This window comes from Manacus vitellinus, unplaced genomic scaffold, assembly GCF_001715985.3.
Source record: "Manacus vitellinus isolate BGI_N305 unplaced genomic scaffold, ASM171598v3 scaffold_3_pilon, whole genome shotgun sequence".
In the NCBI taxonomy this organism is placed as follows: domain Eukaryota; kingdom Metazoa; phylum Chordata; class Aves; order Passeriformes; family Pipridae; genus Manacus; species Manacus vitellinus.
In genome coordinates, this window is record NW_021940535.1 from 19673588 (window position 1) to 19699491 (window position 25904).

At 35.4% G+C, this 25904-nt stretch overlaps 1 protein-coding gene across 3 annotated transcripts in view; it reads left to right on the top strand.

Annotated features, from left to right (window-relative positions):
• Positions 1 to 25904, top strand: part of TBC1D5 (TBC1 domain family member 5) — a 289772-nt gene that overhangs the window by 97215 nt on the left and 166653 nt on the right. For all 3 annotated transcript variants that reach the window (XM_018075719.1, XM_018075718.1, XM_018075720.1), the window contains one exon: positions 5668 to 5803. In XM_018075719.1, coding sequence (XP_017931208.1) covers positions 5704 to 5803 — 100 coding nt within the window. In that variant the 5' untranslated portion in view covers positions 5668 to 5703. The remainder of the gene's footprint in view (positions 1 to 5667; positions 5804 to 25904) is intronic.

Below are 25904 nucleotides of genomic sequence, written 5' to 3' on the forward strand. Positions count from 1 at the left end.
CCTCTAGTCAGAGAAAGCATGCTTTTTCTTTTTTTTCTTAATTTCTGGTTTAGGAGGAATACTTTAAGTCTCAGGAGATTTGGCCAATGTAAGAAAACTGAGGATCTGAAACTGTTTTTAGATTATTTGGAAGACATCTGTACTTCATTGCTTTAAATAAACACAATGCATGTTTATTTTCCTAGTATTTAATTTCTTGTCTACTTTAAAATGTTTTCACATTCTGGAGAATCCTCACTTCTGTGTTCTAATATGCTTGATTACTTCATAAGCCGCAAATGAGGGGCAGAGTTGTGAACCCTCATAACATGATGCTGTCAAACTTAACAAAACATGCATAAGATCATTACCACATCAGACATTTGCTTTTAGTCAAGTCGTTTTAATCAATTTGACTTCACGGGGCAGCTAATTTATCACTTAGCTAAACAAGTATTTCCTCTCCTTGTCATCAATTTAAGTAATTAAAATGGTAAACTTTGCTATATGGCATGAAATAAAGGCCCAAAGATAATTTGGAGAAGGTGGTTGATACAGTCTAATAGAACAAATGCAAAGTACTATTTAAATACTTTGGTACGCTTCAGTAGTTTTCAGAAATGTCATATTCTGGTAGCTTTGCTGGTGCTGATAGAAACTGATTTTTATTTTTAGCATGTCCAAGATTAAACAGTGTTGTTCAGCTTCTTCCTCATAGTTAGTGGGTTCTCTCTTTCTCTTTAAGCATAAAAGGTTTTGCTTTTTTGCTTGGTTGTTTGGAGGTAAGAGGATGTCAGAGAGTAAGAGTGGGGCAAGTGCTGCAACCTGTGCAGTTCTTCAGCCCTCATCCTGAGTACCTCCTCAAGCCTACAATTACTCTCTTTCCATTTTACCACTGGGGGAAAGGAAGAGAGGGAAAATGGATGTTATAAAAGCTTTGCCTAATTCTTTTTCACTTACTCAGTTACATCTTCAAAATACCCTTGGTGAGACTTGTTTATATTTTCTAATTTTGCCCAAGCAACATGAATACTCTTCACTTCTTAAACGTTAATTTTGATATTTTTTGGTGTGTTTTCTGCTTTGATTAAATAATTTTTCAAAGTCCATGTAGCAGTGATTAAGGGAAATATGTTCAGTGTTTTTATTTTTTTTAATTGAAATAATTTAGTCTCTATTTTTGAAATAATGCTTTTTATCCATAAACTGCTCCTGTGAATACTGAATATTTGTATTCAGTGTCTGTGGCAAGTGAAGAGGTTAATGAATATCTTATGACATGAAATAAGGTGCAGTATTCATGTTCAACTGTTCTGTGTTTTGTTTATTTATCAAAATTTTTGATATTAAGGTAGTCTTACGACTTATTCGTGTGGTAGTGTGGTAGTGAATAGTCTTACTGCTAAAAGAACTCTACAAGTTTGTTTTTATTTTTAACTTTTCATCTTCTTACTGAACATTCATTATAATCAGTTTATTGCATAAACATTTATTATAATCTTATTACAGATTACTCTGCTGTTTTGTATAGTTCTAGTTATATTGGCCTCTTTAGCCACCAGCGCGCTTGTAGCAAATGTGGGTAGAGCCCAAATCTTCGTTCACGAAGCCTAGCCATGATGAGGAGTTATAGTGGCATACTTTTACATTTGTGCACATGTTTTTGTCATGTTTTGCCCAACTCTGGTCCAAAAGTGACTGGTGCTTTATTGGCAGTGCAGTTAATGACAGAAGCATATCTCACGTAGACTTTTATCTTTGTCTTGTATTTCTAGCTAGCTAGATATGACTTATACATACTAATGGCAGATGAACTATGGCTGAGTTGAGGCTGTTGACACTGACAGTCTGATGAAGTGGTTTTCTTTTTGAATTTTTTTAATATAATTTTTTAAGCACTTCAAACTCACAGGTTTGTATACAGGAAACATGGCAATGCTGATGAAGGCATGACTGTGTAAGAAAGACTGATTTATGGCTAGAGGTGGTAGAAATCATATAATGAGTTAGAGCAGCTAGTAGGGGAGGCAAAATATTTGTGAATTCTTGGGTGAACAAACCTCATGTTTAAAAAAGAAGCAGTCAACTTCCAAGCCAAGTACTCAGAGAGAACAAGAAAAGTTCTCTGAGTTAGAATGGATATGTTAAATCAGACTGTCTAACGCAACAAGTAGTTTTTCTCTGCTGTGTAGAAAGAGGTTATTAGTAAGATAGATGTCAGTAAACATCATTAAGTTTTTCCTAATGGAAACGTGTTGGTATTCTATCACCTATCGAATATGGAGGAGGTCATGGGGAGAGGGGATGGATGATGTGCTATAAGAAGGTATCTCCACAGAACCCTTTTGGTGGAGCTCTGTGTTGGAGTCCATAAGCGTATCTTTCAAGGGATTTTTTTGGTCTCCCTTGAGAACAGACGTACTGGCAAGCTGCCTTCACTGAAAGGCAGACTGAATTCACTCCATGAGTGTTGGTGAGAGAGGAGCAGACCTGCAGTGCTCTCCTTGGTGGAGCACGAGAGCTCCCCCTGCTACTTAAGGACGGTACCCAGACAAAGAGTTTATATGCCTGCCTTTCCCTTGGGCTCATGGGTAGATTAGCGTTTCTTCTAATTTCCCTAACTAGATAAATGTTTCATACATAGCCTAAATTACTTTTTCATTTATATTAAAGAATAGTTGAACTCCCAGTGGTGGGAAGGGTGCCTGATGTTTAAGTTTTTTAGCCCTTTGTCTTTGGAGGTAAAAAAAAAAAAGTAGGAATAGCTAAAAGAGTCACTTTCAGCTTTCACTGAGATGTTAGGTTTAGCCAGTATCAAGTCTTGTAATCCAGTAATTGAATTTCAGATTTTTCTAACATTTTTATTGTTTCACATTGAGAATAGTTTTAAATTGCATCTTATTTAATATGAACAATATGTTATAGGCCATTACATATGAACCACAAACCTGTAAAGAATTAATCTGTCTGAGAGTAAGATCTCAAGTGTAATCGTAATTGTTTAATAGTTCTCTTTGCTCTTTGTTAGAAGAGCAGAAAAGAACTTAAGTATAAAACTGTAAAGAAAATTGCTTGGGCTAAGGAGTGACAAGACTAATAGGTAGTGATATTTTTTTTTAACACTAATCATATGTATCTGTAAACAAACACAAGTAACTGATTAAATCACTATGAATATCAAAAGTAAATCTATTTAGCTCTTTAAAACTGCTCTAACTGTTTGTAAAGTAAATTATGGTTCTTATAGGCTGTAAAGGTATGGCATTTGGGGAGTATTTAAAAAAAGAGAAGGTGGATACAGAAGAGAAGAATATAGAAGAGCAAACTTACTAGGGCTAATTTGATACTGTATTACAGATGTAAGACAGTGTAAGTCTGCAGCATATTGTATCCTAAGTGGTGACTGCTAAAACTACGGTGGCTTGTAAGGCATTTTGTGCCTGGTTCTCAGTTTCAAAGGCACTCGGGGTTATGCTTTGGTCAGATCATGTAGCAATGTCTGAAGGGGCATAAAAATAAAAAGTTAAACTCAGGCAGCACACTTCAAAATGAGCTTGCCATCTTTGTGAAGACAAAATCAACACATCAGTAGAAAGATATTTACAGTGGTATAGCAAAAGGAAGAAGAGGAGCAACTAAAATTCCAGCAGGAGAAAATTATTTCTGCAAAGTTGGGGGGTTTTGTGGGTTTTTGGTTGGTTGGTTTTGTTTGGGTTTTTGTTGGTTTTCTTTTTTAATAAATTGTTTCAAGTTCTTAATTTATTTATTTAGATATCAGGTATTTATAAACGTCTCTACATTTTGTAGCAATAAGACTGCAGGTAAACATTGAAATGTTGTTTAAGGGGCTAGCGAGTTTATAAATGTTTTTCTTCAAGATACCATTCATGCATTTTTCATTATTATAGTTTATAAATTACATAGGAAACACATGATGTGTACATGCATTTGTAACAAATTTTTTCAAGCAATTCTGTGTTTTAATGGTCTGTTTTATCATATGATTTTATGATTGTAATAATTTGACATATATTTGACATATACCACTGCAAAAGTGGCAAGTCTTACCTTCCCTCAGTTCCTGGCTGCTAGTTCCCAAGACCTTTAGATGTTCTCCTCTAGCTAAAAAGAATTGAAGGATGATGGTGCAATCATTTCAACACCACATTAACACAGATGCCAGGGCAAATAAAGGACAAAACCCTTGGGGAATACAGCTAACAGAACATCCTTTTGAAAACAGCCTGGGTGCATTGGTTTGAAGGAAATTCCCAAGAGAGGCCCAACTAGGTTTGTTTATTATTTATGGTTTTTTGGTTACTTTTTTTTCCCCACATAACTTTCTAGAAAAATTAAAAAGGTGAAGAGTATATAAAACTAAAAAGGTCTTAAGAATCCAAGTCCCCCTTCATTTATTCACAGCAAAGCAAAGGTATAAAGCAAATATGGTCAATGCCCATGCCTTGTAAGAACCAAACGAAAATCAAAATTGAAGTGATTTCAGATTTGGTAATATACCAGTCCTGAAAGTATAGGTGCATACTTTTTTGTGTTTCTCTTTTTATATTTCTTTCTAAATATAATTTTATTGGTGTTAGAAAGTTATGATACTTGTAAACAAAGCAGTTACAGTAAGTGATATTTAAAACTCGTCTGGCAGTCATAGGTATTTAGTGTGATTGGGCAAATCAAACCTATTTAGCTGGCTTAGTTTTTTTGTGTTGGAAGTTAATAAAGTGCTGTACAGTGCCTAAAATGCAGTTTTGACAAACGTACTCTTGCACTGTTAATGCAATGGAAAGGTCGTTCCTCCTTCTTACTGCTCTGATCATAACATCATCTACTTTTCACCTTTTTATTTGCATCCTCTTATTTGCTGCAGCCAATATTAGCTTCTAACACTCCTCACGTGAACTTCTAACATAATTCTTGTTCAGTTGCTTGGTAGTGATGTGACTGCCATTCAGGAACCTGTCACAACCCTCATCACCTACTTCCTGAGGTTTCAGTTTTGTCCTTTCTCCCCTTTTGACCTTCATTTTTGAAGTAGGATATTTGTAAATATTCATCAACTAGTTGATTTTGCTTCTTCAAATGCTTCCTTAACACTGTCTTTCTAAAAAACTACTACAAATCTTAATAAAACTATCACCTATCATGCCAGTCAGTATTATCCCATGCTCTCTTTCTGTGTACCTGTCTCTGTTACCTTACACTTGACTCATGATTCCTGAAAAAGTAAGTGGTTAAAAGGAAGTTTTCCTGGAATTAGAGGTCTTGAGTCCAGAAGAGTGATGATGACGGGTCTTACCTCATTTTTACTCTGTAATCTTCATCATGCCCAAGAACTAGCATCAGTTCTCCTTGCAATCAGATAAAAAGATGCATTGGGGAAGCTAAAAAAAGGAAGGAAAGAGGCTCTTGCCCTGCTTTACAGTCTGCCAAGACCACACTTGGACTTTTACTTGCAGTGTGATAGTGGGAAGTACTGTAACAATTTTTTTAGGCTCCAAGTAATAAAATATTTGAGTGGACACACTTGTTTTTCTGTTAAACAACTGATGATGATGATGATGATATGCCTGGAAAATAAGGAAAGGTTTTAAGCATTTTTTCTCTTCACCTTTGTGATTGAAATATAGCTAAAGAAATACTGAAGTGTTTGTTTCTCTGTTTTTTTTCCTCCAGATAAATACCTTTCAATTAGAATTTACTATTGCCAATATGTATCATTCTGCATCTGAAACCAGTCACCCTTTGCAAACAGAGGAACAGGAGATAGGCATTGATCCCTTGCAGAGTTTTTTGAACAAGCCAGGGGAAGGTGAGTTTTGTATTTTGTACTTTTTTGGACTTTATACCTAGAAACCTTATATAAGTATGTCATGATAACTGTACCTGTCATAATTTGTTTAATTCTCTCAACAGAGTTGAGCAGGGCAACTTAAAGAACATTTCACAGAGTATGCGTAGAACACTCTGACACTAATGAAAACCACGGAAAGTCAACTTTCAATTACAGACAGAAACATTAGCCAAATGTTTAATGCGCTGTCATCCTTTTTTAATCATAAACCAAACACTGACTTCAGCATAAGAATACTGAAATGCAGCATGGCTTTATGTTACTTTCTCAAGCATGGGCTCTTACACTGCTTTGGTTTTAGGGATATCTTTTGGTTTCCTTTTTTTTTTTAATTCTGCAGTAAAATTCAGTATGCTATTTTGGATGAGATTAAGCAAATAAAAAGCCTGATTTTTTTGTTTGACTCAGCACCTATATTCTTATTTGAAAAAATGCCTCAAAATTGAGATAGAATGAACATACTCTAAAGGTAGAAGTTACGATGTAACCTAGAGGAAATTAATTAAATGCGGTATTTGGGAGACAATAATGAACAAACTGGAGAACGAACTGCTCGGATAATGCAATGCATGTCTGTGTTGCTCGTCTTTTCTACTTATTTGCTAGTAGTGACAGTATAGTTGGTTCGAAGAAAGTGATAAGCTTAATGAGAAAGCTCGTCCTTGTCATGAAAACATTCCTCAAGTACTCAGTTATACACAGTGGCACCTTAACTACCTGTAATTTTCCAGTCATTGAACACATGTATCAGAAGGGCAAAATAAAAAATTTATTTTAAATTACAGAGTTGAAACAACTTTGTCACATTTTCTAAGTCCCTCACCCAGATGAACTACTCTGTGTGGGTGTATCTGCCTATAAATCTTCTGTTTACTAGTGCTTATTAAAAAACTATGTCAAGTTTTGCTCAGTCAAGTTTATTACATCAGTTTAGAAGAAGCTGATGTTTTGCTTTAAAATATGCTGGTAAAACATCGTCCTTTTGAGTTAATCTTTTTCACTATTTCTTCATTGGTTTATAAAGCTTTTTTCAATGTTAGAAAATGAGAATGAACATCTAGGGGAAAGTATTTCAAAGCTTGGTGATTAAATGAAATAGCTTTTCTAGGTCAGTGTTTCTTTTCTATTATATTTGACATCTTAATGATATGGAGCCATTTTAGTCTGATAAACTAAATGTATTTTTGTACATATTTTTAGAAACTTGAAAATAATCTTTTGCAATAACCTAAAATAATAAACTGGAAAACCAGCTTGCTTCTAGTCTACCCCAGTCAAGAAAAAGATAAACATTTTCTCCTGATTTCTGTTTTCCTTAAAAAAAAATATTGGTAATTCTCTCAACTCTGTTTCAAGAAAAAACAAGATTTTCACCCTGTTAAAAAACCACTGTAAATTAATTTTACCCTTTATTGTGCCCAGAAGCAATTAGTTACCTTGACTGAAAAGGTTTCTCATTTTTATCCCAACCTTAACATTTCTATGACATACAAAGTTATTAGGATTGAATTGATGTTTAAAAGTGCCATTAATTCATTTACCCCAAATGTTCATTAACAATGTAAATGTATGCTGATGTTCTATGAGACAAGGAAGTGACTAATGACTCTTCGCACTAACAACACTTAAAATGAATAGAAACTTTAGATAGCTAATCTTGAAGTAATCAAGACCCTCATTCAGCTTGGCATCTCTGTATGCTCTAAAACAGCTGTCAACTGTTAAAAATATATACACAACACACACATACGCACATGCAAAGATAAAGATATGTAAATACATGGTTCCCCAAGTCATAAAGGTTACCAACTATGGTACATTTTTTATGTTCTATCTATGTAAATATTTTATATAAAGCATCCATTTCATCTTCATAGGCTTTTTTGCTGTGAAACACATAGTGCATTTTAATTTGAAACTTTATATATCCAGAATAAGTCTTTGAAGTTTTAATGTTTCATTTTAAGTAAAGCATATGCTTAGTTGGTGTTAGGTCTTTAGGCATCAAAGTATACAGTCGTTCCTGTCTGTGCAGTCTGTCCATTGTCTTCACAAAAGTATTTCAAGACAAGGTTTTTCAATGCAGCCTCAAGTTTCAGGCACGATACAGAATCAACTTGGTGTAAATCCGTATATAAGTCTTTTGTATCATGTATCACAGAAATATGGTGGAGATGTGGTCTATCAGAGATGTTCTGTGCAATATTGTGGAATATCAGGACATCTGAATTGGTTTTTTGAAGCCGTGCTAGATGCTTAAATATTATCTTGGAGGCAAAGCAATAGAAGCTTTCACTGAGATGAGGTGATTAGAAAAAACCATAGCACTGATAGTGGTGCTGAAAATAAGTATTTAATTACTGAGCTAGTCAGATTTGTTAATCTTCATGAAGTATTGTATTTTTAGTATGTGCAACTGATACCAAAACTTGATGGAAAACCAGGAGATGTCATGTCCAGCTGGAGTTCTGAAATTCTCTCACGGTTTTCATAAAATGAAAGAAATCTCAGAAGTACATGGATTGCCCTTATGTGTAGCTGTTTGGAAAACTGCTTGCATAAGCTACTTTTTGTTCATTTGCTGTCAGCTTGAAAGGATATATTGTGTGGTATTCCAGAAATATGTTGGTTGAGTCTAGTAATACTCAGTGCTTTTATTAAAATCTCGGTGAATGGTTAGGGAGAAAACATGGGGGTTTTTGGAACAGAGCTGTTAGCACAATGGAGAGCACATAAAATTCAAAGTATTGTTGAGATTTTGAAGAAGTGGCCTGAGAAGAATAAGACATGGTTCACTAGGAACAGCTGCAAAGATTAATGTTGCGGATGTTAGGCAGGAGCCAGTTACCTAGCTGAACAAATGAAAGTAGATCATTACAGATGAGGTAAGTGTCATTTGGAGAAAGATCTGGGCGTTTGTAGCTCTCCAGATTTTGTGTAACTGATGAACTTTGAATCTTGAGTTATGATGAGTCATGAGAATGTGCTTGTTTACAAGTTTAAAAAATTGAGGATAAGCCATTAAGATAAGCCATAGAGATCTTTTTTCTATCCCTTTAAAATATTCCAGAAAAACAGTTAAGATAGTATTTTAGTCCTTTTCTGTTGATTGATTTGGCCTATTAGTTGTCCTGTTACTTTCTTTGTGTCATGATTTATTTTCAGGATACAAAATATTTACATTGCATATACACTTACATATGCTTTCTTAAATACCATTTTTAAATAGTTAAGAAATAGATAAGAAATTGATGTCAGGGATTCTCACTTTTGCAATCTGATATTTCAAATGGGAGATTTTAGTTCTTTTATGAAATTTAATTTTGCATTGTTTCTTGTGAATCTGGTTGTATTTTAATTTACATTCACATATGTATATGTGCATTATTATGTTTCCATTTGACTACAGTAAGTTGATGACATCTTGCTGCATTTTCTGTTCTAAGAATCCTCATGGTATTATTTATTCTAACAATATTTTTGAATGTTCCCTTTTGAAACAGAGATAGACCTCAGAGAAACTGATGAATCTTAGCTCTCTTTGTCTCCAGCAGAGACTTTATAAGCCCTAAATTTTTGAAATTTCAGAAACTTTATTCTTGTACTTCTCCCTGTGTATTGCATCTGACAAACTGCTTTGGTCATTGCCAAATGCTTGAGGCTTATATTACACTGAAATGTGATAACTAGGTTAACTGTTTCTGAGCTGCTGTAAGTTTTTACTCTTAAGTTATAGTGTTCACCACATTCTGACACAAGTTTTGAAGAGCATAGTAGGTAGTATTCCCATTTCATTGATGTAATGAGAAAGTTGATCCTCTAAGGACAGACTTGAACAATGCATTTAATACTCTTCAATTTAATTTGCTCAATATCACAATTAATACAATTAAGGTCACTTGAAATGAAACTATTAACGAATTGGGTAATTTACTTTAACAATGTCAGTGTGTTCTCACAATTACATTTGCTTTAATTAGTGTACAAGCTATTATTTAATAGCATACTTCACATAGAAAAATGTAATGTGTTCTTTGTTCTTAATAGAGGAAAAGGGGAAACCTTTAATGGGTCTGAGTGTTTTGGATTTGGAGTTTGCGGGGATATATTTCATGTCTAAAGGCTGTAGTTGGTGGTGAGGACAGAGAAGGCTGATGTAACTGGAAGGACAAAGATAATGACTGGAGTGTATGACTGAAATTAATCCAGTTGAGACAGATAAGTTGCCCACCTCATACTTACTTAACATTGCATCCGTCTTGAATCTCAAGGCTGCCGTGAAAAAATAGGAGATGATAAGAGAATATTCATATTTCCATTGTGACCATATTCTGTGTATTTCTGTTGCTTGTCTTTGGACAATTCTGTTTTCTACTGTTAATCTCATAACCCTGATCACTACTAAGTATTTCCATGGAGAACTATCCCTTAGGTGGAATTTGAGATACCTGGTTTATATTGGTGTCATACAGGAAATATGTAAAAAACAGAGCAGAATGAAGTAACAAAGTAAATGCTGTCTTGTCTGGACCTAACCAGATGATGATAGCATATTATTTGTGCTATCAAATAATTTCCCCAAATCTTAAGTGTAATTCACATGGGACTGTTTTGGTTGTGGGTACATCTTTTCACATTCATTCCAGAGTTAAGTGAATTTTTGCTCTCAGCAAATTGTATTATCTCCTAATTAGTCCATAGCTATTCAGTGCTATGAGTTGGGTTTTTTTGCCCTTACAACCCCTTTTATTCAGGGAGGCAATGCTAATGCAGATTGCCCTGTATGGTGTTTATTTGTTTCCTTTTTTAGAGATAATTTAGTTTAAAGGAGACAACGACAGAGGTCTACATCTCTCTGTGTGAGAAGTACTTTCCTAGGTAAAAGCGATTGAGAATGCAAATATAGTGAGCTCTTGAAGCTTTATTATTTTCTTATCAAATATTTTTTGTTAGAGTATTGTATGACGTCATGTGTGTCATATAATGTGTGTTCTTTCATCTTCTTTCCAGGGAGCAACATGTACATGAAGTATAGCATTGTGTTTTAAAGAATCCTTTTAAATATGCATGCTACTCTGTGTTTTCATTAAAAGGCAAGATTGGAACAGAGAACCTCTCTGCATTACATTGGAACAGAACATGCTGAGGGTTGTGATTGTTCCTAATGTCTTTGGGATTCCATGGTATGGTTTGCACCAGGCCCTGAGAATGCCCTGTGTTCTTCATTCATGAATTTTACCCTTCAGCCAGAAAGCTTCAGTGTGCCCCACCAGCACAGTTCTTGCTAGTGGTCCTATTCAAAACTTTTGTGCTTCTCCCCCAGGGCTTGGTTTATCCTTTAAAGGCACAGGTATGCTGGAGGAGAAAGGGCTCTCTTCAGTCTGTTTCGCTTCATATTGGATGAATAAAAGCAACAATGGTTTTTACATCTTCAAATGCCATATGCTAGCATAGCAAGCATTTTAATATTCATTTATTAATAATAACTGCTGTTAGGCTGGCTTTTAATTGAGCAGCAACAGGATTGTAGTGACAAAGGCTATTGGAGCAGCACTGTATGTCTTGAGCTAACTCATGCTGTCACTAGCTCCTTCCCAACCACTCTTCATTTTTCTTTTTTCTGTATTAGACATTTTTATTAAGAGATCAGTTAACAGCAAAGCTATGCAAATTTAAAAATGGATATATTTAATACAGAGTAAGTTGAAAATAGTCATCACACAGTTCAATTTTTACTTGAAAGACTGTATTTTTACAGGTGTTGTCATGCTCTCAGAAATTTGCCGGTTGTGGGCAATTTGTTTTCAGTGCCCTACTGCAAATTTGTAGGAACATGCAGGAGTATTTTTAATTACTTCAGCTGTGGGAGCAAATGGGAGTAGCAGAACGTGGGCTTGCAGATTACCAGATTCTAGAGTTGGATTTTCCTCTCTAGAGGATCTGGTAAATCCACTTTTGGTGGTTTTGGTTTTGGTTTGGGGTTGTTTTTTTCTTTTATTTGGTTTGATTTTGGTTTTTTGGTGGCTTCACATGAGTTGCACATTGCATTAATTCCAGTTTGGAGGTTATTCTGTGACGTGCGTAACTGGCCCAAACATCATATAGGGAAATCACCTTCAGTGGTTGATATGGCAGATACTAGAGAAGACCTTTTTGACAGCAGGATCTGTCTATAGAATGGTTCCACAATCCCCCCCACACCATGGGCAGAGATGCCACCCACTAGATCAGGTTGCTCAGGACTCTATGCAGCCATCCCTTGAACGCTATCAGGGGTGGAGCATCCACAGCCTCTCTGGGCATCAACAACTTCTCTTGAAATAAGTGAAATCAAAAGTGTTTATTTTGAAAGTTTCACTCTAAATCATTATATGAAAACAAGACCATTCTCACTAATGATACTGGCACACTACCATAGCTCAGTCATCTCACCTGGGAGCTTCCAGTCCTTTCCAGATACAGCCCTGCCTGAATACTGGCATAAATCACTTGTCAGCCTCATGTCATTCTTTGAATAACTGCTTGTGACCCTACTTGGGAAAGGCTGATTTGAGCATTTCTTTTTCTTTTCCTAGCTTTTCCCAGCTTTTCCCAAATCTGGGTTAAAGGTCAGATAGTTGGCTTTCATCTTGCTTTCTAGTATACCTGTAGCATAATATCTGTAGTATAAAAGGAAAGGATGCAAGTTGAATGAAAAGGATTTTTTTTTTTTACTATAGTAATGTACTTAACAACAAAATTAAAACAGAATAATCTTTTTTAATACAACCTCTGTAAATGTAATTAAGAGTGTGTTAAAACTAGTTCATTATAAGAAGTTATACAGAAGCTAACAATGAGAATGGAATCATTCGTTTGAATATTTTACTCAGACTTTATACAAAAATATAATGCAAAGGTTACTACCCATAAACACCTCACATATTAAGTGTTTCCAGGCAATAATCAACTTATGTTAAATGACTGTATCTCCTACATATGGAAAAGGCAGATTCTCTTAATTTAAAAAAATTGAACTGTACAGGTTTGATTGTACTTTTGTATGTATAATAAAAGACTAGTAAATCAGAATTCTTGCTGAAGCCAGCGTGATTGGTACAGGATCATAATTAAATGTCTAGGTTCACTTCTGTCGTGATGTACAGAAGATTGTAATTTACAAACCAGTGTGTGAATTGTGTGCAGCTAGCTCACGTTACAGACCTCTGTATCTGAGATTAAATGTATGTTAAAACATTATTAAAGGGTTTAACTGTCACAAATTTGATTGTATTAGAAATTGATTGCTCTATATAACAGAAATATGTCAGCACAGATGAATTCTTTCTTTCATGTATGTGGACATTTATAAGATCTGGAATTCCTTATTTTAAAAAGGGAAGGGTTCAGTCTACTTTCACTTAAGTGATACTGCAAAGCTTCAGTTCTAGGCTTCTGATTGACTAATAAACCTTATTCTTTAGCCTTCATGTTAACCCCCTGTCCTTGTCCTCCTTGGACATGCAAAACTAAGAGATGTGGAAGGGGAGAGAAATAAAGTACCATCAAATGTATTTTAAGTGGTAAGAAATTATCTGGTAAGATGTGTATTAGTTGTTGACAATCTGGCCTTTTAACAAAGAAAAATAGGCCTATGCTTAGGTTGCCACTGCTACAACTGAAACAGCTGATACTTTAATGAACAACATACTGAGGGCCATCCAGGACATAAGGCAAATTAAGCAGGTTACAAACTGCATATCTTCTGTTTAGGTATAGGAGATCTCCCCAGCTCTGACAATTAGCTCCACTGATCAGGCAAGCAGACAGACAGAAACAGAAGGAGGCCATTTGTATCAATTTGAGGAACAGAACTAGTAATGAAGTAAAATATCCGTACCAGATAGTTTCACCTCTGCTTTGGAACAGATATTTCTAACTGCTGGTTTCAGCTTTGCAATAGCAAATAAATAAATAAATACGTGTGCTTAACAAAAGCTTATTTTCTGTTGTTTACAAATTGAGAGCAAAGAAATAGTAATACTTCTAACCTAGAGGGTTTTTTAGAAAGGAGAAAACATTTTCTGGACATACAAGCAAATATAAATCTTGGTAACCTGACAGCTTTGTTTAAATGTTGAATTTGAGTTTCCTTTCATGAAAATCTTTTCAAAGTACAGCAATTCAACTGTGAAAACCTGAATACATTAATGATGACAAAGAACCTCTGGAATGAGCCAACATTTGTTTTTGTTCTTTTACAACGTTTCCTGATGAATTGCACATACAAAAGTGTTGGAGGTTATTTTAATTTTCTTTTCTTACTTTGATAATAAATGTCTCCACTGTTTACCTTTTTGGTTAAGGTACCTTATTATTACTAATCAGCTTTAATTATTTATAGCAAAATGACTGTGAAAGATGTTTCTTTGATGTCGAAAAAGTCAGGGACCTGATCCTGATCCTATTAAAATTAATGGCTAGGTTCCAATTGACTGTAAAGGTAACAAGCCTGAGTGCCCTTATTGTCTAAGGGAGGCAGGCATTTAGCCCAGGGTACTGGATTGTGGTTAGTTGGAGTGCCTGATTTGGGAGAGCTCAGATTTCAAGCATTTGGTGTCAAGCATTTGGTGTCAAGGTAGAATGCATATAACTAACTTTTAAAAGTCCCAGTCTTCATTTGCTCATAAGATACACAATAATTAAAAAAGGGCTAAATATACAGGATAATGGGAGAACACCTTTCTTTCCAAACAAAACTGAGTGCAAAAATGGGCGCAGTGAGAGAAATATGGATAACCTTTCTGCTTTTATCTGTCTTCTTCCACAGTCAACAAAATAGCAAATTAACTCAAGTCTAAGCAATACGGGATAAGGACCATTATGTTTCAAATGCACATGTGCAAGCTGATGTTTAAATCTTATTTTCTATAAGTGAACTATCACCGGGGTTTTTTTCTGACTATTTTAAGCTTGAGATTTATGTGGATGTACATATACACACTTTAAGACAAGATTTAACACTTCTGTCAGATCTAGAATATCTTTTAGTTATTCATAAGTATCCCTGTTCAGTTTTTTCATCATGTTAGATGTTTAGATCACTGCATCAATAATCATGTGACTATAATGTTCCAACAACAGTACAAATGACACAAAAGGATATAGCAAATGAGACTTATTTTCATTAGTTGTGACAGTCACACAAGCTTATGATGCTGTTTGTGCTCCATGGCTTGAACTGCTTAGAAAGGGAAGCAGGACTTGCTTGGGATGTTTGTTTTGCATCATGTGCTTACCTCATCCTTTTAGAAGGTCTCATATACCAAAGATGTGACGAAATTAATTCTCGCAACTGCCATGGGAAGAATACCTAGACTATATGTTCTCATGCAAAAAAGAAATTTGAAGCTAATGAAATTATATGCCTTGTTCATACAAGAGGTCTGTAGCAGGGCCAGGAACTTGATCCGCATCGTTCAAGGTGCAGGACGCTGCCTCAGTGATGATGCCATCCTTCAGCTCTTTCTTTCTTGCAGCCAGTTTTTGTGAGGCAAGTAGCTAATAAACTAAAAGAAGGGTAACTTTGGTGCAGAACACATGCACACCACTTTTTCATGTTTTATGTACAAGCTTAAATATATCAGCATATATCAGCTTAGAAATTTCAACTAAAAATATTTTTGGTAATGGAAATGAAAAATTATTTTAGAAGACATAGATCATTGTCACCTTTTCTATTATGAGTAAAGATAAAATGTTTTTAATTGTCACCTTTTCTATTATGAGTAAAGATAAAATGTTTTTAATTTGTTAAATTATTCCCTAAACTTTTGTAAGTGGTGGCTCAGTACAGATATATATGGGTGTTACTATTAAAATATGATTTTGGCTACAAGTCTAAGGAATACTACTCCAACTTAATGAACTAATTGCTGATTTATCTGTGGATATTTATTTCATTGTTTTATATATTAGCATTACCAGGTCCTGTCTTAAGAAGAAGGAAAATACTTCTTAGAAAAGTTTTTCAAAGTAAGCCCTACAGTGCTGTGGTTTAGTTGATGTGGTGGTGTTTGGTCAAAGGCTGGGCTCGATGATCTTTGAAGTCTTTTACAACTTTAATGATAAATTCTAAGTATCTTAATTGTGTACAAACACCTGGCAGTGAAATGCTTTTGCTTGGATACTAAAGTGATAAACAGTATCACTTCCTATCCTGGGATAGGAAGACTATGCTCATAATTTTTAACAAATCTCATTCAGTTTAGTGCAACTGGGACCATATAACCAAAATATTAGCAAGTAGCCTGTATGATAAATTTCTCCACTAAAATGTTGATATCCCATTACAAATTATTATTCTTGATCTTCCTAGGAGTTAAAAGGCACAAACTTCATCCAGATAAAGCTTTTATGGTGGTGATAATTCTTTTCTTCTGAGAAATTAGATTTGTAATGGAATCAATGATTTAACCTTAGGAAAAATGAACTGTATAGTGTTTCAGTACTAAGTGCAATTGAAGGGATAGTTCATTTAATACATGTGAAAATACATTTGCAATGATGTGATAATGTTTTGAGCTTTGTTATAAAGGGGTACATTTTTTACATATTAGTTGTAATTTTGGAATATACTGTTGTTGTTTTGTTTCTTATAATTTGAAATATTTAAAGGGTGGAGCAATGAAACATAAATCTGCCCATTATTGGGCATTTCTACTTTGCACTCAGATGAATTCTCATCAAATTTGATTTACTGACTGGTGGCCAGAACAGATGTTATCTTAATAGAGGAGAGAAGCATATGGAGCCACAGGGCCACCTCCAAAATACTGTGACCCAATATTGGTTCATTGTTTCTTGAAGTACAAAAGAAAATACTTCTTTGCAAAAGTGTGCAAAGCTCTATTCTGAATTATTACAGCTGGGTCACCACAACCTTATTGGCTGAGTAAGATTGAGATTTTATTGCCAGAAAAAGTGTAGTATTAATTGTTGCTATTCTTAAAAATAAATAAATAAATAAAAAATATCCTGGCAGATGAGGCTGTCTTTTGCTTATTTGAATTTGAAAGAAAGGAAGGCTGTAAATCAGAGCTTACACTGTGGAAAACTTTAGCTGTTTTAGGGTTCTTGTGACAATTGCTAGTGAAAATGTCTGTTTGAAAAGTTCTGGAATTGACATTTTTCTGCAGAATTTAATTTAATGTATTTTATAAATTTATGATGAACATGTGGCAGTTAAAGTTGTGGCATTTACACGAACTAAAGTTACACCATTTTAACTGTGTCATTAGAATAACTAATTGTTCAAGTGAAGATTTTTAGGTTTTTTATAGAAATGGTTTGCAACATATGCATTTCAGGAGCAAACTTCTGATTTGGAAAATACCATGTAAACACAGTATTAAATGCTCCTTTGCACTTTTTGAAAGAGCATATAAAACCTGCATTAAATGGTCTTTGTCTCTTTCTCATATACTTAATTTTTACAGGGAAAAAGATATTTTATTTTTGTAAAAGGAACTCTAAATGAAAACCACCGATTTAATTCTGGACATGAAAAATATCCTGAGGATTTCTCATCTTGGATTTAATATTATATTTGTGATACTACGAGTCCTCTAGATATCACAAATTTAGGAAGATAACTTGGCGGTTTTCTGTGATTTTGAAGACACTTACTCATATCTGTCAGATTCAGTTTGAGATTCCTATGGAAAATGAGCCTGCATTTGGAATTCTCATTACTTGGCTAAAGATAGAATTATTTTTCTTCATGTTATTCTGTTCCATGATAAGCTGTAGTTCAGAGCAGCAACTTGGAAACTTTTGAACAAAACTAACTGTTTTGGTTTTTTAATTAATACATAAAGATGCATTTAGGTTGAACATTGTTTAAATTGTGACAATCTCTTAAATACAGAAGTCAGATACTTCTGATTTTTTTGGTGAAGTTGAAATCAGTTGTCAATTGATAGTTTTGATAAATGTAACAAAATTATAATATTTGCATTAAAACAATACTGAATATTAAGATAGGAAATAGTAGGGTCTAAAAATCCTGTAGTAAATTATGTGTACGGTTGTAATTTTCTGTTAGCCTAGTATAAGGAGCAACTTACACTGTGGATCTTACAGCGTGGGTACTTACTATAATAGTACCAAGTCTATGCTGCAAGAGAATAAAAATGAGCAGTTACTTTATGACTCCTTCATGCTATAATCAAGTTAGGGAAAAAAGGCATGATTATTGAGAAATCTTATTAATTAGATGTATTTAAGGTAATTTAAACCTTTCAAGATTACTTGAAGTGCTGGAAGACCAGCATGGGTCTTTGTGAAACGAGCAGAATTGTAGAAGTACCATGTTCAGCCTCCTGCTGGTGCCATTTCTGGCTTGCCACCAAGAAATAGCCATTAATGGCTTAACCCAGGTTACTACAATGAAGTTTGTACACCTCATAATTATTCCCCTGTTTAGGTGATTACTTTGACCATCAAGTGATTTTCTGTTTATAAATTGAGACACCACTTTGCATCAAAGACGATGAGTTGGTCTGGGGACTTAATTTATTTATTTCTCATTTATCAATTGCTCCAAAGTCTCTGTCTGGTTTCAATTTTGATGAAGTTAAGGCAAAGAACAATTTGAGGGTTTTGGACTCAGTCTGGCTATTTTTCCTTTTTCAGACCATATGCCAGTGCTCCAAAGGCCTGTGTTGAGGCTGGTTAAAACAAAATAATAACACCTATGAAAGGTCCCACTCTGAGATTATGTACTAATTTCAGACAAAAATTCTTTTCCTTTGGTGTTTACGAATAGCACTTTTCAAACTTTGCCTAGAGGTAGGGAGGAGTGCTTCAAAAATAAGATGTTAAAGTAAAATTACTATAAAAACATGTAATCTTCCATTTTACTGTATTTCTTCTTCTGAATAAGTAATGCTCTAATAAAAATTAAAGAGCAAGTTGCGTTTCGAAGATCAGGTCATCGTAATTCATTGACATTAGGCCACATAACTGAATAATGTCTTACTTCAGTGAAATACATCAAATGAGATCAACAATTATGACTCATAAACATGCCTTGCAGGCATAAAACAGCAGGGAATTAGCATGTGAGGCTGATAAATATGCATGTAAATAAGCTCCCAAAGGAATAACATGGGTTTGATTGATAGGTTTAGAATTGGAACATATGTAAACCCCTTTATTCCTCATTCTGGTGTAGCTAAGTAAAGATGCGTTTTACTTGTTAAAAGTTTCAATAACTTTGTAAATCTTAATGCCACATCTGCTTTTGTGTGTGCAGGCACGTGTGAGTGTCACTTGAGAGATTGATTGAATTGTCTACAGGGTAGATGCCCTCACACCAAGACTGTAGTGTTTGCGTGTGTATATTGGAGCAGTTGTGTATGTGCATGAGCGTGTGCACGTATTTGGGCACTGCGTGTTGAGCAAAAGATTATTTTGGGGGTTTACAGATTTTAAAGTTTGATTCCGTAGTAGGAAACTGAGCTGTGGTATAGGCACCAGTATATTTATATTTGCAAATACATTTTGCGTTGAAGTTAATTACTATTTATATTATAGAAAGTCCCACAAGTGCTACTACATTTAAGAGTCTGGCAGTGATTCTTTATAAACTTCCATTTTTGCTGGCATCTTACAGCTTGAGCTCTTATCTACAACTTCAAAGTACCTATCACAGCAGTATCTCTGTGTTGATCAGCACAAGTGTTTATGCTGTGCAGAGATTTACATCCCTGTTGTTAGAAAAGTATAACATATATTGTGTTTATAAAACATTAATACTTTGCCAAATACAGACCAATTGGTTGCCATTGTCATGTGGCCTGGTGTGCATCTGCTTTATTACCATTCCCTGCTATTAGGCAATAAAAACTTTTCCAACTGATGCACACTTACTGATGTTGCATCAAGCTGTAATTATGCTAAAGTGATCTTAGACCAGTGGCAGGCAAGATGCAGAAATATTTTCAATAGTATGAAGTGTGTATTGACTGTAGATTGTGGTTCTGGGCAGTTTATAGCTAAAATAGTCATTCAGAGCAATTGGAAATGGGGCTCGAGCAGAGATCACAGTTGTTCACATGTGAAAATCTCAATTCTGTAATATCTACCTTTTACTTTGAGATACCTTTTTGTGGAAATAAAGCTTCAGCAAAATACTTCTTCTGTTTAGATTTATAGAGTAGCAGAGAACATATTTTCCAGTTAAGATCAGTAAATTCAGGAGCTACCGCCTATTTCTGAGATCCAGCTCTTTTTGCTGCTGAAAACTAAATAAACTTGTAGCACTTCGAGACATCACATCGAATCTCACGTGGCTTCTCAAGAAGCAATTTATAGCTTCCTTGTATAATTTGTATAGAAATATTAAGTTGATCCCTGCTCCAACACCATCAACTGCTTAACCCAGAGTGTAACAGCCTGTGACACCAAGAAAAAGTGAACCCTGTACACAGACTAGGGGAGGACAATTTTCCTAACAGAGCTGAATAAGCAGATTGCTATCAGGAACTCTGATGGACCATGTTTCTAGCTGCATAGCACTGTCCTTTTTCGCAGAGGATGCCTAGATATCTCTTGAGCCAACAGAAATAGAAAATAAACCACTTTTTTTTTTCCCTGACAGTGTGCCTCTTTTTACACTCAGGGCCGTGACAGGCTGTCACTCAGTTTCAACTCCCCACAAGGAGTGTCCTTGAATGGTTCAAGAGAAGCCAGAAAATTGTTGCTAAGTATTTTTTTTCATTCACCTCTAGAATTTTCTACATTTTCTCCAACATGTGTGAAGCCACTGGGAAATATGGTTAAATGAGTTAAGCAGACATCACCCATCTGTGCATCTCGGGGAAAATAAAAACAGTGCTGTCCCTCCGAGAGCTTTCTTGGTACATAACCAAAATCGGAAGAACAACCACGCTCTAAAACTAAAGAGCTATGCAAAGCTCTTGCAGGAAAAAAGGGAGGAGCACTTCAAAGAAACTGCTGCTTCTGGCTTACCCCAGTCTTGCCGGTGCGTGGCCTTTGCAGAACGTAAGGTGGTCCTATCACCTCTGCTCCTCCCAAATGCCTGAAGGCTGCTGGACATGACTGCACATCATATTTGCTTCAGACAGTGTTAAAAACCTGGCATACAGTCTCAACTCTGAATTTCAGTTCCCTCACAAGCCAAAACAATCACGTTGCAGCCTTCCCCTTGTTTGTATAAATGTTGTGCAATTTTAGATAGAAGGCATTGCAAGAACCCTACTTTTGCTCAGTTCTTGGATTTACCCTTTAATATTGTTCATTGCCGCCCTTTCTACTACTCAAGTGATTTGTAATTTGTATCTCTCAAACGGTTCCCACTTGGATTTCTCATGCACTGAGAAGTCAGATGCCTGACATTACTGTGTAAAGTTAAGTGCTTGGGGTTAATGAGTGGCATTAAATTTTATGAGGTCATGTCCAGTAGATGTTAAAAGAAGCTTAAGGGAACTTTATCACTGATAGAAATTAACAGTTGGCACAAAAGAATGCCTGAGGGAGTTCAGTTCTAAGCAAAAATAAAATAGTTGGTATAAAAACTAAAATATAGAGTGATTGTGATTAATGTAAACATTTTCGTTAGGTAATTGGTTACTTGCTGCAGTAAAAGAAATGAGACCTCACAGTTTCAAAGGAAAGAATATTATTGTATTTAGAAAGCAATTAATGTTTCTAGTCAAATAAAAAAAAATCTACATCACGTACAGTATTTATATTCTTTCACTAAATATATAACCTTTGGGGCTATATTTATCAAATAGTCAAGTCTCCACTTACTTACATTAGTTTTTTCTTTGGGCAAAATGTGTTCTCCCTAGTGGAGTATGTTATTTTGTTTCATTAAACCTTTATTTCTACTCACATGCATTGCTTATGTTACAGACCAAATGAGTAAATTCTGTGTACTTAAGTCATCTAAGGTTTATGTTTTGGGGTGACTGATGGATGGCATGAAAATTCTGTTTCAAAAAGAAAATGGCTACATTAACTTATGGATAGATTTGTTTTGCATAATTATGTGGGGAACCATTCAGTAATTACACCAGTATTCACATGCTGTAATTTTCATCGTCTTTATTCACTGTCATCCCAATGAGAGGAAACGGAAACCTTATTCAGATGTATATATTCTTTCTTGCTCTGTCTTACAACCTGCAGTCATAGCATATAGCACTTTTTCAAATAATGCCTTTGCTTGAGTAAGACAGCTATTGTCTTGCACACAGACTGTTTTCTTTTTGGCGAAAAGATATTGGACATTTTCTGTCTTAGAGAACTGGGGTAACTGTTGAGAAAAATCAACTACTACTAAACATTTTCCCCATTATTGTGTAAACTAAATATTCAGCCTTTTGGAAAACTTCCATATAACTGTGGCACAAGAAAAAATCTAGTCATGCTTGTCTCATTTGAATTTTAGAAGTCGCATATTTCTTACATCTTCAAGTGCTTTGTACTTGCATCCTCAGTTCCATTATGAAGTGCCACCAGGGATTGACACTACTCATCCTCTGCACAGGAGGGCAAGGGTGGAGAACAGAAATCTGTCCCATGATGAATTACATACTTTTTTGCAGAAATGTTTTGTGAGGAATTTCTTTCTCAGTATCTACAACAAGAGCAATCATTGTTTGACAAACCACCTTGTACTGTAGTAAATAGAAATGTTTTGTCATTCTTGCTGTCAATTTGATATATTTTTATATTCTGATGTACCTGTGGACTTTCATCTCTTAGACATCTAGAGTTTACTGCTAATGCATATATGCCTTTGCTCTTCAGATTTTTCTAGATCTGTCACTCACAACATGCATCTGCTTTTGCACCAGTGAAGTACACAGTTGGTAGTCTCCAAATTGACTAAAGGTTGATTTACAAGAATTTTGATTAAAATCTAGTGTTTTCATTATGCTTTGGCATAGTTTGATTTGGCAGCTTAAAAGCTCTAGCTCAGTACTTCTTTTATACTGTTTGATGACATGTTTTTTTCTTCAGGTAAATTAATAGAAAATGTAGGGTACTGCTTCATTTCATGTTCTCTCAGTTACAGGTCCACTGGATGTATAATGTATTCCAAGAATTAGCAGTCTTAATAAGACAGCATCAAACTAAGAGTCCAGGGCTTTCTGACTTCATCTTATAAAACCAAGCTAGGCAGCTTTAAGCTGAGGTGTCCCTTTCTGATGCAGGTTCCTCCTGTATAGTTAAGTTGATTAGGACGAGGGCTGTTCTGTTGGGGGCAGGAACACCCAGTGTTGAGCATATGAGTCTTTGTGACAGCATTGGTTGTCTTCAGGTTTGGGGTTTTTTCCTCAGATGTCTTGCTCATGTTTGCCATCAGGTAACCTGATTTTTATTTTTTTTTAACAGTGCATTTCTGAATTGTCTTACTTTTAGACTCTGCTGCTGCTGGAACACCTTTTAGCTTTTACCCATATAACTTTAAACATAACCCAGAAGCTAAGTTGCTTTTTTGAAACTATTCGCATAATCAATTTGTTAAGAAAAAACAAAATGTGTTTTCTGTTGTGTTCTGAATGATGGATGAAGGAAGTAAAAATCACATGCACTTCTAGTATGCTGTGTTCATAGTTAAAGCACTTTGTGTATGCACTTCTAATATGTTGTGTTCATAGTTAAATTAGCCATTGTTTATCTCTCCACTTTTTTTTTTTTGGGTGTGTGAAATTCTGCTAAAATGTGTTATTTAGTTACATTATTAAAAATGTATTTATGCAGTAGATGTGAGCAGGATCCTATTTCTAACTAATTTAATAGATTATCCTCCAATTTATGTTAGTATAAATTCAGAGTAGCCTTTTGGACCTACAGATCTGGCTGCTTCCAGCAGTGCTAAAAGGAATTGTGATAGGGAAGGAGGAGGCTGCAGCTGGAAGGAGGTGGCAGAGCTGAGCTGGGGTGACAGGGGTGCTGCGAATGCCCAAGTGCCTCTCCCTGGCCCTGGACGTTATAGTAACTGGCTGCTTCACATGGGACTTTCTTCATCTCTTACTGCGAGTTTTTAAAACTGTGGCATTTAAGGAGAGTCCAGTTTTACATCTCAGTGACAACTTCATAACTTGAAGTTTCTCATCTGCTTCCTCTTCCTCACAGCCAAACCCTGCAGTTCTGCTGGTGTCTCTCGGCGGGTAGTGCCAGCCCTTCCACTGGATGCCAAGTAGCTCCACTGCCATTTAGTTTTCATGGGCCAGAATTTCCATGTTTCCATTTATTCTTTTATTTGTTTATTATTCCGAAATTCTTTTATTCTTTCAGGTTGCCTCCTAGCCTTAAATGCTGTCTGTTTTCCCATTCCAGACAAGCAAGTAGCTAGTGACGCATGTGTCACCGCAGTAGCCACGTGGATGCTCTGATTTCAGGCTGTCCCTCTTTGCATGCATGTGCTGGGCTAAGTAAAGTGGTATGATTTTCACAGTGTTCCTAAATACATTTACACTCAAGAAAGAAGATCCTAAAAGTACATTTTGCTTTCAGAAGCCTTTGACATGTGTCAGTAGTGTTGTAAGCCATCAGCCTGCTGCAGTAGCGTCCTTTGATAAGAAACAACAAAGAAACAAAGCAGAATTGCCCCTGCTCTTTTTAACCCTAGTCCTTGTTATTATGAGACCACCTCCCCACCTTAAGGAGGTGAGACTCTGTATCACTACCACTTGGCTCTCTGAGCAGGCTGGCCTTCCTCCTGCTAAACCTGTTAGTTGAAGATCAGCTCACTGCTTGTTGAAAGGGCAATTCTGTTTCAATAAAAGAGCACTTAATCCTTTCTCGTTTGTCTTCTACTATCTATTAATATTGGCAAAACAACACAATGTTAGAAAACTCCTGCTCAATCTCTTTTGGTTCGGGTTTTTTTTTCTTAGAATCAATTGAATATGCATTACTGCTTTTGAATATGAAAATCAGACTATACATACATATTATTTATTATCCCAAACAGAAAGATTGCATCTATCTATAAGATAGAAATGTGGTTAACATTAGTATGTAATTGAAGTAAGTTAAAGGACAATAGTAACCTTCAAACATATAAAGAGATGGTATGTTTTTCTTATTGTCAGTGTAAATGGTCTCTGGAGACCACCTTTTTACAGTGATTGTGCATGTCTAAGATGAAGCAAAGCTGCATGACCAGTGCTATCTCAGGAGGATGCTGAGTCATTAACTCATGTTTATTGCCTTTTGCCATCTTTAGATTATTGCAATTTATAGCTCAAAGGCCTTTTAGGCATTTTATAAGTTAAAATTAGCTAAATTCTTCTGGATGCAAGTGATAAGTCACTCGGCATTTGTATATCATCAGGGTGTAAGTTCCCAGCAATGATGCCAGGCGGCTTCTAAGATTTTTCTTTTTCTTTCTGTGCAAAGTCTAATTGTGCTACTTGTCTCTAGTTATACTGGAGCTAATTTGTGATTTTGTAAAGTGTGTGTGCTCTTAAAGAATTTACTGAAGTTAAGAGATGATATTATTTATTAGGTATACAGCTTCCACTTCAATCAGACTACATTAAAATGTCGGTATCTTATCCTGGAATCTTTTGAGTCACATTTGCTGTTGACCTAGGAATTTGGTTAGGTTATACATGATAAATGATCAACCAGGTTATGCAGCAGATACAGGCTGTAGTACTGAGCTTATGAGCAGAAGTGCACATAATATACTATGGGCCACAGACTATTGCACTAGGAGAAATAACTGAAAAAAAAGAAGAACTGCATTTTACTTTATCCTGTGGATTTTTTGTTTTACCACTCTTATTGCTGCTGGTAGCAAATTCAATCCAGGCATTACTGGACTAAATGTGTATTGACTTCAGTGAGTCACATTTGCTTATATAAGCTAGTATTGTGTGGTTCCCATTAAATGGGAAGTCAGACTATTTTTCCATGCATGTGCATTTTCCAAGGTGTTTAAAGCACTATTTGCATCACAGTTAAACTTGGTCTTCCCATCATGCTCACAGAGTTTATATTAAAATACAACTGGATGTAAATTATTTGA